The sequence below is a fragment of the Plecotus auritus genome (assembly GCF_963455305.1).
Source record: "Plecotus auritus genome assembly, chromosome: 11".
Classification (NCBI taxonomy): Eukaryota; Metazoa; Chordata; class Mammalia; order Chiroptera; family Vespertilionidae; genus Plecotus; species Plecotus auritus.
The window spans coordinates 30,994,876-31,010,898 of NC_137777.1; the positions used below are offsets into that span (position 1 = coordinate 30,994,876).

General features: G+C 41.5%; 1 protein-coding gene across 2 annotated transcripts in view; it reads left to right on the forward strand.

The window, feature by feature from the left end:
• LYN (LYN proto-oncogene, Src family tyrosine kinase) overlaps positions 1-16,023 on the forward strand; it is a 102,587-nt gene that overhangs the window by 61,490 nt on the left and 25,074 nt on the right. For both annotated transcript variants that reach the window (XM_080646242.1, XM_080646243.1), the window contains exons 9-10: positions 11,082-11,264; positions 12,578-12,654. In XM_080646242.1, coding sequence (XP_080502368.1) covers positions 11,082-11,264; positions 12,578-12,654 — 260 coding nt within the window. The remainder of the gene's footprint in view (positions 1-11,081; positions 11,265-12,577; positions 12,655-16,023) is intronic.

Below are 16,023 nucleotides of genomic sequence, written 5' to 3' on the forward strand. Positions count from 1 at the left end.
TCAGAATCACGCACCGCGCCTGCATTTGGCTGGCACATTTCAGAGCCAGTGCATGCCAGGCACTCTGTCTCCCTTCCAATCAGCAGATTCGTGGACGAGAGCACTCTCTCTAGGTGTGGTCTCTTCTCATTCACACTCCGCTGCTGAAGTCATAAGAGTACCCTCCTCCTTTCTCTATCTGCTCTGCTCTTTTTTTTTGGGGGGGGGGGGGTGCACCGCAGGTTTTATATTTATTATTGTTGTGGACCCCACACACTTTTGCACGACACTCCAAGCTGAGTGATCTACTGCCAACTGGCACCAATTCTCCACCTCTGAGTGTGCAGGGGGAGCTTGCTCTGTTCTTTGTCATTGAGATAAAATTCAAGTAACATAAAATCAATCATTTTAAAGTGAACAATTCAGTGATGTTTACTACATTCACATTGTTGTGCAAACCACCACCTCGATCCAGTTCCAAAATGTTTTCATCACCCAAAGCAAAGACTGTATCCATGCTCCACTTCCCCCTCCCCCCTCAACCTCAACCCCCGCCACTGGCAACCACCATTTCACTTTCTGTCTCTGTGAATTTGACTATGCTGAGTACCTCATATAAGTAGAATTGTATTGTATTTATCCCTTGGTGACTGGCTTATTTCACTTACTATTAAGGTTCATCCTCAAGGTTCATCCTTGTTGTACCATGCCTCAGAATTTCATTGTGACTTAAGGCTGAATAATATTCCATTGTATGCATTTATCACAGTTTGTTTATCTATTTATCTGTTGATGGGCATTTGGGTTGTTTCCACCTTTTGGCTCTTATGAAGAATGATGTTATGAACATTCATGTACAAATTATTGTGTGGGCAAATATTTTCATTTCTCTTAGGTATAAGGAATGAAATTTCTGGGTCATATGGTAATTCTACATTTAATTCTTTGAAGAACCATCGAGCTGTTATCTGCTCTTTTTTTTTTTTTTAATGCCGCCTTATCTTTTTCCTCTAATATATTTCTTAATGTATTGTTTTTCAAATCCACAACATTAATATTACAGAAAACCGGAGAAGAACCAAGCAACTCTTAGAGAGATGGAGTTACATTTATTATTATTATTACACACGGGCCCAGAGGAAAATGTCTCTCAAATTCTGAGCCCCAACATAGAGGAACTTGCCCTATTTATATGTTTTTATCTTCTTTGTCTCCCAAATATGGGGTGTTTCCGGCCCCCTTTGCAAGTTCTTAAAGAGCCCTATATGCTGGGGCTTTGAGACCACAACCAAAGGCTTGGCCTGGTGCCAGCACTGATAACTTCGTCTGGGGAAGGTTTAATGGCCTCTCTGAAATGGGAGTAGTCTTATTTTCCTTATTATTTTTTTTTTTTTTAAATATATTTTATTGATTTTTTACAGAGAGGAAGGGAGAGGGATAGAGAGTTAGAAACATCGATGAGAGAGACATCGATCAGCTGCCTCCTGCACACCTCCCACTGGGGATGTGCCCGCAACCAAGGTACGTGCCCTTGACCGGAATCGAACCTGGGACCTTTCAGTCCGCAGGCCGACGCTCTATCCACTGAGCCAAACCGGTTTCGGCTTATTTTCCTTATTATTTAAGCAAGCAACCATTTACAGAAGCCAAATAGCACGGTTAAAATTTCAAACAGCAGTTTTTATATAAGATGAATGCTTCATTAGGACAGGAATAGTATAATAAACATTGTATACCCTTCACCTAGATTTACTGGTTAATATTTTTATATATTTGCTTTATCTTTTTCTACATATACACAAACATATTTTATTGTTGCTGTTTGAATCACTTGAGAGTAAGTTGCAGACATGCAGATGCTTTTCCCTAAATACTTAAGCACGTGTCTCCTAAGAGCAGGGCCATTATCTTAAATAATATGGTGATCACATTCAGGAAACTTAACATTGATGCATTCTATTACCTAATGCCGAGTCTGTATTCGAATTTTTCTAATTGTTCCAGGAATGTTCTTGTCACTAAGATCATGTGTTTGCATTTAGTTGACATGTCTTTAGTCTCCTTTAATCTGGAACATTCAGTCCCTTAGCCCATCTTCATATTTTACGACGTTTTGTAGAACATGGGTCACTTGTTTTTGGAATGTCCTTCATTTGGATTTCTCTGATGTTTCTTGAGACTTGGCTCAGGTTATGCCTTTGTGCCTGAGTAGTGCTAAGTGATGCTGTGTCCTCAGTGCATCTGGCAGGAGGCACAGCATGTTCATTGGTCCCATTATTGCTGATTTCGTTTTCATTTGAAGGAGGTCCACCAGATCTCTCCATTGTAAATGATACTTTCAGATTCCCTTTTGTAATTAATTCATGATCTGTGGGGAGATTAGGATTGTGTAAGAACTTCCCCCAAATGGTTTCAGCATTACCTGCTCATTTGAATCCTCTTCCCTCTGGGAAGCCATACCTTCTCTAAAAAGCCGCACTTGCCCCTGTCCTCCTTCCACACTCCCCAGGCCATGTCTCCTCCAGCCCCACTGGCTCCCTTCAGTAACCAGGGACTCGCTTTCTCTTCCTGGCCTCCCCTTTTCAGCCTTATCTCTTTATTGGCAGGAAAATACATGTTCATGATTACACTGAATTGTCCTCTGGGGTCTCTGAGTCCATCTGAGTGTGCCAGGATTTGGAGTGGGGAGATGACTAGGTGGAGGGTGGAGAAGATGGGAGGAGAGCCAAGGGTGCCCCAGCTATACGATGTCCATGGGCCCATTTCTAGGGACACTTCCATCGATTATCTCCTGTACTCATCACAATTACACTGAAAGGTAAGAATGATTATGGTCATTAGATAAATGAGGACACTGAGAACCAGAGAAGCAACTTGCCCGAAGGCATTCAAGGCAGTGAAGGAGCCAGCCTGTGCTGCTCTGGTGTCCCGGAGAGCTGGACTCACTTGCTAAGCGATCTGCAAGTTCATTTGACCTCCCAAGCTTCAGTTTCCTCATTGGTAAAACGAGCAAACAATGCTCACCTCTTGTTGAAAGGAAGAATGAGGTTATGTAGTTGAAGGGTTTTCTATAGTGTCTGGCTCTGAGCACTCTACTTTTATGATTATTTTCATGTTACCATGTTTGACTATAGCCGTTGGAAGCTGTAATTCAATAGCTTTTCTCCAATTTTAATTATGAATTCAAACTATAAAGAATCCAGTTAGACCTTCCCATAGAGAGCTGTCAGCAAAAGAGTTGCATATCCGTCATGAAGGGAAAAGTAGGGGGAACTTAGCTGGGGTGTTCTCGTCTGCTCCGCAGCAGCAGCCTTGGGTATGAAGTGATGGATTGGAGTTTTGTTCCAGCCTCCTCGTGTTCAGCTGTGAAGCGCTGGTAAAGGAGTTGAATTGTGTGCTATCTACACCCAAGAGATAAGAGAGAGGATCTGCTGATTATCACTTCGAGAGGAAGAGATTATGATAGTTCTGTATTTTGTTAACATTTTCTTGAAGGCTACTAACAAGTAGAATGGTAACCTCTTTACCAGCTGCATGATGGTGGTGCTCCCTGGTGCCATTTGCCAGCCAACTCGTCCAGTCTAGATGAGCTGGCGTTAAGTCAGGAGCAAGGTCGCAGTGTGGGGCACATGCCTGAATAGACCTGGTCACCGCACAGTTCTGCTGCGAGAGCTCAAGCCTGCCCTGAGATGGTCACCGTGAGCTCCAGCACATTGGTCCTTTCTGGGACTGAGAAAACCTCTTTGAATTCTAGTTGTACAAAATCCTCCTGCCCCTTCCCCACCTTTTTCTGTTCATGGGCTTCCCCCGGGCCACGTGCTAAATATTCACCGTGACTGGATAGGACTTTTATTCAGCATGTACCTAGATGGTGCCTGGGAGACCACTGAGGTTTAGAAGAGAGGAAGGTGGGGCATTGGAAAAATGTAATTGTTTTCTTCAGAGTGGTGCTTTTCATTTAAATTGCTTGAAAGAGAGTAAAAATCTTGTTAAAAGTTATTTTTTGAATAGATTTGTTAATGTTTTCACATAACATAATTCAGTGTACAGTTCAGTTCTATCGTGGACAAGCACATTGTATAACCAATTTCCAGAACTCTTCATCTTGCGAAAATGAGACTCCATACTCTTTAAAAAAACAACTCCCTTTTCCTCCTCTCCCAGCCTCTGTAGACTGCTGTTCTACTGTCTGTCTCTATAAATGTGACTACTCTTGGTACCTCAAATAAATTGACTCATAAAGTGTTTGTCTTTTGTGTATGTGTGTGACTGGCTTCTTTTATTTAGCATAATGTCTTCCAGTTTCATCCATGTTGTAGCATCTGTCAGAATTTCCCTTTTTGGGAGGCTGAGTAATATTTCATTGTATGTATACACGGATTTTGTTTATCCATTCATCCTTCAATGGATACGTGGGTTACTTCTACCTTTTGGCAGTTGGGAATAATATGTGAGTGCACAATTATCTTTATTATCTTACATATGGGATTGCTAGATCATTTGGCAATTCTGTGTTTAAAATTTTTGAAGAATTGCCATACTGTGCCCCACAGTGGCTGGACCGCTTTACATTCCCACCAACAGTGCACAAGTGTTTCAGTTCTCTGCATCCTTACCAACACTTGTAGTTTTCTGGCGTTTTGTTTTTGTTTCTGTTTTATAGTAGCCATCCTAATGGGCCTGAAGGAGCGTCTCTTGTGTTTTGATTTGCATTTACTAATGATTAGTGATGCTGAACATCTTTTCATGTATTTATTGGCCATTTCTTCTTTGGAGAAATGTTTATTCAAGCCCTTTGCCCATTTTTAATTGGGTTATTGGTTTGATTTGCTAATGATATTTTAAAAGAGAGAGGAAGCAGAGGCTCATCCTAAAAGGGGTTATAAAAAAAACCTAGCTTGTAGGAATGGTGCAAGGGTGGAATGAGATGATACCATAAGCACTAGTCCAGTCAACAGCATTCAAAGAACCCTTGTTATTGTTACATATTTAATTTTATTATAAAGAGTGTATGGCGACCATAGAACAAAGGTATGAAATAGAGGGGAGAAATTACCTAGGATTTTCCCACTCAATACAAGTTGTTTCTTGATTTTTTAAATCAAGCTTTTTCATTTTGAGATAGTTATAGATCTATTTGCGGTTATAAAAAATAACAGGGAAAATAAACCATGTATCCACACAAACACTTTTACACAAATGTTCATAGTAAGTAGCATTATTCAGTAATAACTGAGGAGTGTAAATAATCCAAATATCTATCAGTTGATGAACTGATAAACAAAATGTAGCATAGCCTTACAATAGAATATTATTTGGCAATAAAATATTGACATACGCTCCCGCGTGGATGAACCTTGAAAATACTATGTTAAATGGGAGAAGCTAGACACAAAGGACCACATACTTTATGATTCCATTTTTTTAAATGTCCGGGGTAGGCAAATCTGTAGAGACAAAGCAGATGAGTGGTTGCCTCAGGTCGGGGGAGGGGAGGATGGGGGAGTGACTGTTAATGGGTATGGGTTTCTTTTGGGGGTGATGAAAAATCTTCTAATAATTGATTGTGGTGTTGGTTCCACAATTCTTAATATACAAAAACCAATGAATTATATACTTTAAATGGGTAAATGGTATATGGATTGTATTTCAAAAAAAGCTATCATATATAAAAGAAATAATACAAAGAGATCCCATGTAACCTTCACCCAGTTTCTCCCAGGAGTAACATCTTTCAAAACTATAGTACAAAATCACTGCCAGGATATTGACATTGATAGTTGTTTGCTTTTTAATCCTGCTTTTTTTTCTTTTAGTCTTGTACTAAAGAAAGAAAAGAAAAGAGGGAGGGAGGGAGGGAGGGAGGGAGGGAGGGAGGGAGGGAGGGAGGGAGGGAGGGAGGAAGGAAAAGGAAGAGAAAGAAAGAAGACAAAAGGAAAAATGGAAAATTTTGAACTGGGATCTTTTGTTAGGAATCTCCTCCTTTAGCTACTGAAAGAACGTCACTATGTTGGATGCATTTAGCAGAGAAATACTGGGAATACAACCAAAAGAATGGTAATTGGTGATACTCTGTTATAAAACAGAGGTTAAACGATGCCCCCTCTCCATGTGTGTTTGTGAGTCTCACTCTGTCCAAGGGCTGGTATAATAGCAAGGTCTGTGTAATTTAGAGCTGCCAGAATTTACTTTGTATTTCTCAGGGGATAGCAGGCTAGGTCTTTTCACTGACAGAAAAAGAACAGATTAAATTTTATATCACTGTTAACCAAGTAAGTTGATCCTTTTGTGAAGCACGACGAATGGTTCGTAAAACACCAGTTACATTTTATGGTCTGAATATTTTTGGACTGAAATACAGTGAACAAATACTAGGAAGTGACCTGTTTGGGGGGAGGGGGGTGGGGGAGGGAAGAGGGGTTGGGGACAGAAGAAGGAGGAGGTTCTGCCTCAAGCTGTTTCCTCTTGTTGGTGTGATCCTCTTGACATCTGGCCTGGTGACGTTTTCCTCTGTGGATTGTTGGATTCTGAGGGAATTGACTGATCAGTGAAGCTAAGGGTGATGTTTCCTGTTACCACTTGGTCTATGAAAAATGACTTTGGGGGAACGCAAACTTATTTTGACTTGAACTTTGTTTGATAAACCTTCATTTGAGCCAACTGCATTGAAATTAATCACCAGCCAACTTCCAAAATCAACTACATGCATCTTTTTTTTAGAGCCACCCTCCTTAGGTGCTGTTGAGCACGTTAGTCACACTTGCACAGTGTGAACTCTCTCAGATTGTCACACCAGTGTTCCTGAACGGTGGCCAAGTGCCACTCCACAAGAAAATCTTTACTGCCTTCAAAGACTTTTTAAAATCATTTTTCATGTGTAATGTCAACCCCAGTCTCCATGACTAGGTGAACTGAACCTGCACATTCCTGAGAATGTCTTGGTAAAGTACCATTTGACCCTTAGTGGTGAATAATCATCGGGATGAAAATCTGCCCCATTGTTTGCATGTCACAACTCTGACATGACATTAAGTGGGAGCGGCTGCCGTTCTTGGGCTGTTGGACACAGCTATTTTCTTCACTGTTCATGTCGAACTCCTTATCAGCATTTGAAATATCTTCAGCAGCTGCAGTATTTCCCGAAAACTTTCCCCTCTCCCCTTGGAAAGCATTTTTTTCTTCCTTCTCCCCCCATAATTTCATATTATGTAAAAGTCTCAATGAGTCCCATGGCTTCTGTGGTGACTAGAGGAGAATAATTCTTTCTTTCACTTTTATTGCTGGGTAATATAACAAGCAGACAGAAAAGTGCAGACAACACAAATACTCAGTATCACCAAGAATTCCAAAATGAAAACCTGTGTGGTGACCACTGAGGTCACACAGCGGAAACTTGCCAGCACCCAGAAGTCCTCCCTCATCCCTTTCCAGTCACCACCACACCTGGCCCCAGAGGCAGCAGCTCTTCGGACCTTTGGGAGAACGTCCTGGCTTTTCTTTAGAGTTCTGCTACTTTTGTACGTGGGGGTATGCATCCCCAAACAGTGGAATTTAGCTCTGCCTGTTTTTGAATTTTATGTGTATAAATGAATTACACCAGTGTAGTCTTTTATTATGTCTTGCCTCTTTGATTCAACATTCAGTTTGTGAGTTTCATTCATGTTTTTGGGGGTAGTTCCAGTACATTCATCCTCATTCCCATATAGTATTGTGTTGAATTTATATTCAAGATGCACAACGGTGTATCCATTGATCTCACTGTGTATTGATGGAATGGAGTTGTTCTCAGGTTTTGGCTACTGTGAACAATGCTGCTGTGACCGTTTTTGTGACCAGGAGTGGATTTGCTGGATCATAGGAGTCCGAATCTTCAAGTCTGTTAAATACTGCCAACTTCATTTCCCAAGCACTTGTCCCAGTTTAGACTTTCACCAGCAAAGTACACGAGCCCCAGGTTTGCACAGCCCTGTGTGGTGGTGTGGGGGATGAGTTTGCTCAAGATCATTGCACTTAAAAAGAGGCTGTCCTGGCAACACTCTTCATGGGCCCCTGGGGGCTGTTGTTAAAGACAGACGTTTTACAACTGAATTTCAGGGATGCTCAAAAAAAGTACAGACAAGGGCCTAGGGGAGCTGCCCCAGTTTCCCTGCTAAGGGATATGTGCTCACCAGAACTCAAGATTTTTGTCAAGTTGGGTGGTGGTTTCTCTCTACGGCTCTATTTGCATTTCTGTGATTACTGATAAGATCTTCCTTTCACGGGTTTATTAGTCATTTGGATTTTTTTCTTTTAGAAATGCTCAGCTAAGCCTTCGCCTATTTTTTCCATCTTCCTTTCTGACCTGTGGGAAGACTAGCCCTTTGTCCGTTACATGTGTCAAAGAGAGTGTATTTTCTTGCTATGCTTTGCCAGAGATACATTCATGTAACTGAGGACCTATTTATAACTTTTAAACAAATTTATAATGGAATCTTCTTGAGCCATATATAATATTAAAGGACTTTTGTTGGTGGAATTTACTTTAAATGTGATCTTAAGAGACCTAGGAAAAGTCACACTGTCATTGGAAAGGGGAATGGCCCAGAGTGTGTCTGCCTCGGACCCACTAGTAGCGTATGGGTCATTGACTTGGTGCAGGAAAGATTTCCCAACGTGAGTCTAGGTCAGTCGGCAAACCGCGGCTCACGAGCCGCGGTTTGCCGCTCTGTTGACTAATGAGTTTGCCAACCACTGGACTAGACTAAATGTTACCGTGTAGTTGGAAGCTGTGAGGATTAGGCAATTGTGGCATATTGTGTGCAAAGAGGTAAAGGGTAGTATAGGACAGTGGTCGGCAAACTCATTAATCAACAGAGCCAAATATCAACAGTACAGTGATTGAAATTTCTTTTGAGAGCCAAATTTTTTTAAACTTAAACTTCTTCTAACGCCACTTCTTCAAAATAGACTCGCCCAGGCCGTGTATTTTGTGGAAGAGCCACACTCAAGGGGCCAAAGAGCCACATGTGGCTCGCGAGCCGCAGTTTGCCAACCACGGGTCTAGGTGATTAGAATGTTTATAAAAGTTGGGAGCGGTGAAACAAGGCAGAGCTTAGGATAGAAGAAGCAACAGGAGAGGGCCTAGGTGGGGCTTTGGTTCTCTAAAAATGTTATAGTTAAGAAATGAGCCTGGGCAGGGCTCACTGAGAAATCAGAGAAAGGGGGGCCTTGGAGGCAGATTCAGGGGGTTAGCCTGGGACTACTGCCCATTGCTCTGCTGGTTGCAAGTCTTCTGGGAGACCCTTAGAGTTTAGGAGATGCTTGCCTGCTGGAGAAGAAGAGGGAGAAGGGAAATGCGTGGGCATATTCCTGGGAGGGAGAGCTCACTCTGGGTCCTTCATTTTTGAGGATTTGTTTTAAAGGCTGGGAGTTTAGGGGAGGTCTTAGCGGAGCTCTCAATAGAATATTCATCAGCTTTTCCAGGTGCACCCTTTCAGGGTCTGGTCTCCACGGATTGGTTAGTGTCAGGGCAGGGGGTCATTAGTCATTGCAGTTGGTCCTGATGTCACCCACCTGGTTTTGCTGCTTTTCTGAAATACAACTGAGGCCTAGATGTTATCTCTAAAGACGTGACCTTCTCTATTTGACTGTAAATTGCTAGGCCAGTTTGTTCAGCTATTTGTCTCAGTTTCCCCATTCCATTTGCCAAGGAATTTTCCGAGCTTCTTACAATTCGAAAATCCATTTATATTTTCATGATTCTATTATTCTGTGTAGGTTGTGGCTTTTGAAAATGACATAAGACAATATTTTGTCATCTTCCTATTACAGCCTTTTCCATATGTTCTTATTTTATTTTATATAATGCATTCTTCATTTTTCTGTAGGGCATTACAAGCTACTAAGTACAAATCAAAGTGGAATATAAAAGGAAGTTTTAACAGAGAAATCTGTGTTAAAGACCAGAAGAAAAATTATTAATTAGGGTTGACAGCTGTAAAGTAATACTTTCTCTTACCCATTTGAAGATGTGGAAATAGAAACATAATTTATTTTGTAAAAAAGAAAAAAATAATAATGAACATGGCCCTAGCTGGTTTGGCTCAATGGATAGAGCATTGGCCCTTGGACTGAAGGGTCTCAGGTTCAATTCTGGTAGAGGACATGTACCTTGGTCGCAGGCTCAAACCACAGGGCACGTTCAGGAGTCAGCCAATCGATGTGTCTCTCTCCTATTGATGTTTATCTCCCTGTCTCTCCCTCTCCCTTCCACTCTCTCAAAAATCAATGGAAAAAATATCCTTGGGTGAGGATTAATAACAACAACAACAAAAAGTACATGAAAAAGTGTTCTGTGGTCAAGAAAGTGTGGGGAATGCTGAGGTTAGCCAAGTCAGACAGATTTCTTCACTGGAGAGTGCTGCATCTCCTGGGTGGGGATAGGGGTGTGGCAGACAGTGGTTCCCAGACATTCAGCCCAGAGCCCTTTGTTCATGGAGAGTCACCCAAGTCCAGTTCTCTTTGAAAACTTTGAGGAAAGCTTATTTGACTCTAGTATATTGTACTTTAAAATTAGTATATATAAATAAAATTTTTAACTGCAAAGCTTGTTTTCTGATTATAAAAATAAGACATATTCACCATAGAATACTTGTTAAATAAAGGTAGGGTGAACAAAATTAAAATCACCCATAAGTGCACCATTGGAGATAGCCAGTATTTGGTATATTTTGGTATATTTTCTTCTAGACCGTTGTCTGTGTGAGGGCGAGTGTGTGTGTGTGTGTGTGTGTGTGTGTGTGTGTGTGTGTGTGTTTAAATCTTGGATAAAGAACATTTTATTAATTAGAGGGAAATCTTAGTCCCCATGATGGAGTATGTATAGAAGTGTTTCTTTTTTTAACTATTGCTTTATAAAAACCTTTTGACTGTGGAATAACTTCAGGTAATTTTGTAAAGATGGTACAGACTAATTCCCATGTACCCTTCACTCAGCTGCCCCTAATGCTAACACTATAGAGTTTTACGTAAGTTTTTTCTATCTGTAACTAAACTTTCTTTTGATTCTGCATGAAGGCTTTGGGTTTTCAGTTTGGTAAAGCATGCCCCTTCTTCCTTCCTAGGTTACTATCACAATAGCACCAAAGTGGCTGTGAAAACGCTGAAGCCAGGCACGATGTCTGTGCAAGCTTTCCTGGAAGAAGCAAACCTCATGAAGACCCTCCAGCACGACAAGCTGGTGAGGCTGTACGCCGTGGTCACCAAGGAGGAGCCCATCTACATCATCACGGAATACATGGCCAAGGGTGAGGCGCCCAAAGCCCAGTGCTGTTAAACCACCTGACCCTCACTGGCCGGGAATGCAGTCTTCCTGTGTTCCCTGCATTCGCCTCCATATTTATGTTAGCCCCAAGAACAGTACCCAATACCTAGTGGGCTCCCAATGAATATTTATCAGACAGATAAATACATATTTTAAGTAAGAGTATTTGTATTTTTATATGTTTAAAATATGAGTTCTCAAACTCCTAAAAATAGTTTGTTTTCCTCTGTAGCATTATGTAAATGTTCAGGGTGTCACTTTAAAATGTGAACATTTAAAACTTGTCAAGATTGAACTCCCATGTAATCATGGACTCACTGGAGGAGAGGCTTAAGAGGTTGTTTTCCCCTGTGGCTCTCACTGTCAGATAAAAGGGTTTGAATCACCGCTCTTCTTCCTGCAACTCAGTATAGATATAATAAACTGCCAAACGATTCTTTAAAATTCAGAAGAAATGAAGGAAGAAAAGTGTCCACCATGACCCTTTCTTACCTGGAGCACATGTACATTTCAAATCAGGTCAAAGGTCACAGGTTAGAGGGGACTGGGTTCAACCAACCTCACAAAAGCAAAAATCCAGAATTAACCATCATCTCATGAAAAATGATTATAATGTGCTATCAGAGATGAATAAGTTAGAAAGATGCATATTATATTTTCTTAATACATAGTAAAACTTCAGAATATTAGTCGCTCAGAGTCCTTCCAAAAAAAGGACATTCTTTTAAAAACAACAACAAAAGACCTTGCCCCTATGGCTTAGGTTGCTATAGCCCAGAAACCAGTCTCAGGATTATAAACTTTGTAGGAGTTCAGTAAATACGATTTGAGGTCATCAGTTTATAGTCTTATTAATCACAAATGTAAATATGTGTTTCTCCAGATAATAATGCCTAACCTTTATTGAGCACTGACTATGTAACACTGTTCTCAGTGCCTTCCCTGGGTGATTTCACTCAATCTTTTCAGCAATCTCAGGGCTAAGCAGCCTGGTTTCGTGTTGTGGATGAGGTAGCAGAACATTTACTGAGCACTCATGACCTGCCAGCACCATGGCACATGCTTTAATCCATCCTCGTAAGGACTCTGATATAGCCACTAGGACACGCCCACTTCACAGGGACCTAGACAGATAAGTAGCTTGCCCAAGGCTGCCCTCAGGTTGGCACTTTAAGTTCTAGGGGGAAAAGCATTTTGTGGGGTTCCCCCCTGTAGCAGTGATCACTTGAATTATATTTGTGTGGGGTTTCTTCTGTGTTTTAACTACACTAACTTTCTTTCTTCCTCTATCAACAGGCAGTCTGCTGGATTTCCTGAAGAGTGATGAAGGGGGCAAAGTGCAGCTTCCAAAGCTAATTGACTTTTCTGCTCAGGTGAAGTATGAAGCAGCCAGTATGTGTGTGAATTTGCAGAGACCTCGCCTGTGTCAGATTCACGATGAAACTGTTTCAGGAGAAGGCATTTCCGTTGAGTGTTTCCCAGCAGTGGTTATGTGTACACTTCCTTAGAGACAGTACTGGGTGTTTTACACAGAGTGTGTGTGTATGTGTCATTTTGACTTTGGAAGTCATCTTCTTTAACACAAATCAGTCTCTTTATACTTATATTTATTTCTGCACAAATGATAGAAACAATGCAGCTGAACTGACCACTTTGGGCTGCATTTTGGGGAAGCAATTCCATGCAGTGTACGTGCAGCACCTTCTAAGCGATGCACAAGTGGTATCTAAGTTACTAATGTGATGTACTGTCACCTTTAAGTCCTAAGTGTTCTTGAAAACAGAGGGACAGTATTCCTTTCCTGTTCACTTCTTCTTGTTGGGTGTGCCTTTAGGATTCTGAGAAATATTTATTTATAATATTTCCAGAACTAGCCTAGAAGTTGCGAGTTTGTTTATGTTGAAATCACATGTTCCTGAAGTGTACTTGAGAGCAGAGGGAGGTTACCCAGAAACCCAGCAATGTCCCCGGTATACCAAGGAAGTGCACATTTGAATGATGCCAGCTACTGACTTTTAATGGTTGCATTGTGTTCGTTCGTCATGTTCAGTAATTTGCTTGTTTCTCAATACTGGCCACAGCTGGTTCATGTAGGGAAGGCCATGTACCATATCACTCAAAGTACCACAGAGATTTCTAGAAGTTGTACGAAAGGGCAGTCTCTATGGTCTTCATTTCGTACTCCCATTTCTTCCTCCAGACCTTTTTTTAGTTGGGAAATAGACAGGGCCTTCTTGTGAGATGAAATCAAAGGAATGAATGAGTACATTTAAGTAAGACAGGAACAACTCCTACTCTGCAATAGAGTGTGTGGCAGAGCTGGAGTCCACATCTGAAGACTGGAGTTTGTGTCCTGTCTCTGCCACTCAATAGCCATGCCATTTTCAGGAAGTGCTTTCTCTCTTTGGGTTAGTTTATTCATCTATCAAATGGGAATGTGAATGCTCACTTTAAGGAGATATTGTCGAGGGTCAAATCAAATGAGCTGGATAGACCCAGAGACATATAAGCATGAAACAGACTGTTGAACCTCAGAGGGAAGGCAGGGGAAGATGGGTGAGAAGAGATCAACCAATGAACTTGTATGCATATATGAATAACCCATGGACTCAGACAATGGGGTGGTGAGGGGTTGGGGAGATGGGAGAGGGGTGGAAGAGTTTAATGGGAGAAAAAGGAGGACCTATGTAATACTTTCAATCATAAAATTTTTTTTAAAAATCAAACAAGCTGGCATGGACACAGCACTTAAGATCCTGTTGGTGGAAGCTGAGGACACCTCGGGGTTGACAGTCCCCACCTTGGGAGTGACAGTAAAGGTGTCTGATGAAGTCATTCTGCTCAGCCTTCATCTCACTGACCAGAACTTGAGAAGTTTAGTGGGTTCTTTATCTGAGTAGGAGATTCAAATATCATCTGGAACTTCAATTTCTAAAATGAAAAGAAGCAAAATTGCTGTGGTAGAACTGGAGGAAGGGGTCCAGCAGCCTTGACTTCTTAATCCTCTCTAAGGATTTAAGTCCCTTAAAACTCTCTAAGCTGGCCCTCAGAGGTTTATGGGACTCCAAGGGTCTCAGGACCACCGTTTGAAAACCATTGCTCTGCAGTAACAGGAGAAAGGACTTGGATGGGTGCAGCTCTAGATCCTGTGTAGATAGGGAGCCAGGAAATGGAGAAAGCAGAAGTCTGATAAACCTGTGTCACACTTGACCCAGCTAAACGAGGCCCTCTATCCGGGGTGGTGACTTGGGCTTCCCCTATGGGATGACAGAGTTGGGGAGTATAGTAAAGGTTTATCACACTTGCTCCTCAGAAAGGGAAAGGGGCTGAGAAAGGATGTAGAAACCTAGGACATGTGACCTGAGGACCTGAGTGGTTATAGCCCTTCCCGTGTGCCCTGGATCAAGGGTCTATCTGTGCCTACAGTTCTGTAGGGTAGAAATCATGCAAATTGGGGTGTGTACTATACCCGGAGAAGGACTTTAGTTTGTCACATTGGTATTTTGTTTGATTTTGGGTAGCTTTTCTCAAAACACATCTTGATATAGTCAAAGTTTTAGGTCAAGGCCTCTGTATCTGTTCTTTAACTTTATAAATTACTAGTGTTATTACAAAGGGTACCTTTTTCTAACTTAGAAAATATTTGCAGGGGGAGGTTGTTTTCTAAGCCTTTGTAGCTTGCAAAGTAAATTATCACAAAGATTGACATTGACCGTGACTTTCAAATTGCAGGTTTCGGGGGAGGCGGGGGCAAGGAGCAATCAAGGCCACTACCACTGACCTCCATGTAAGCCAGTGTATGGAGTCCAGCTCATGCTGGATGAACTCTTGTTTATCTGCCTCCGGGTTTCCTAGCAGTGATGACTGGGTAGAACTGGTGAAACATCTAGTTTAAGTGCATGGAGTGTTAGGTGTCATTAGGAGAGTCTGCAGTCAGCAGCACCCACGAAGTCTCTAAGCAGGTGTGTTCAGCATGAAATGCATTTCCTTTACAAGCAAATACCACCTCCTTTTGAGTTCATCTTTGTTCCTGGTACAAACCTCATCCAGTCTTTTCTTAAGGTGGAGCTCATAGGACCACCTGTTCCTCACCCTTAATTATCATCTGTTTTATTAGCTTGTTGCTTTTCTTATTGGAATATAGATAACATGAGGAGGGGGCCTGGACCTCAGTCTGAAAGCACATACCTTACACATCCCATTTCTGTTAACCACACCCAGTGACTGGTCCCACTGTGATACATATGGGCAATTCCCTTTATGCCTGGTACAACCCAACACCCCTCCTCTTTCTCCATGTACCTTTCTGAAAGGATCTCTCTATACAAAGAAAGTCATCTCTGAGTTGTTTCTCCTTTTCTTGTCCATCATCTGGCGCTAGTTAACTTTGTCACTTTTCGATAGTGAATAACATGCAAATAATAAATATTAATAAAGCTCACCCGAGGTGATAAGAAGACACCTGGTGCCTAGATACCGGAAAATACAGCCTTTCCTATACCTTTTCTCCACTGTACTGTTTAGAGTGGAAATAGGGTAAAGCAGAAGTATTCTATAAGTCCATTTGGTATTTGAGGCCTAAACAATTAGTAGGCTCTATAATATGTTTATACTTTTCTTCCATTAGCATTGTCAGTCTCATCAAAGAATTGAGAAATTGAGTGTTCGCAAAGGATATAGTTCAATTCAGCAGTTTTTCACAATGGGAGATACAGAGTAGAAACAAACCAGTTTACTTAATC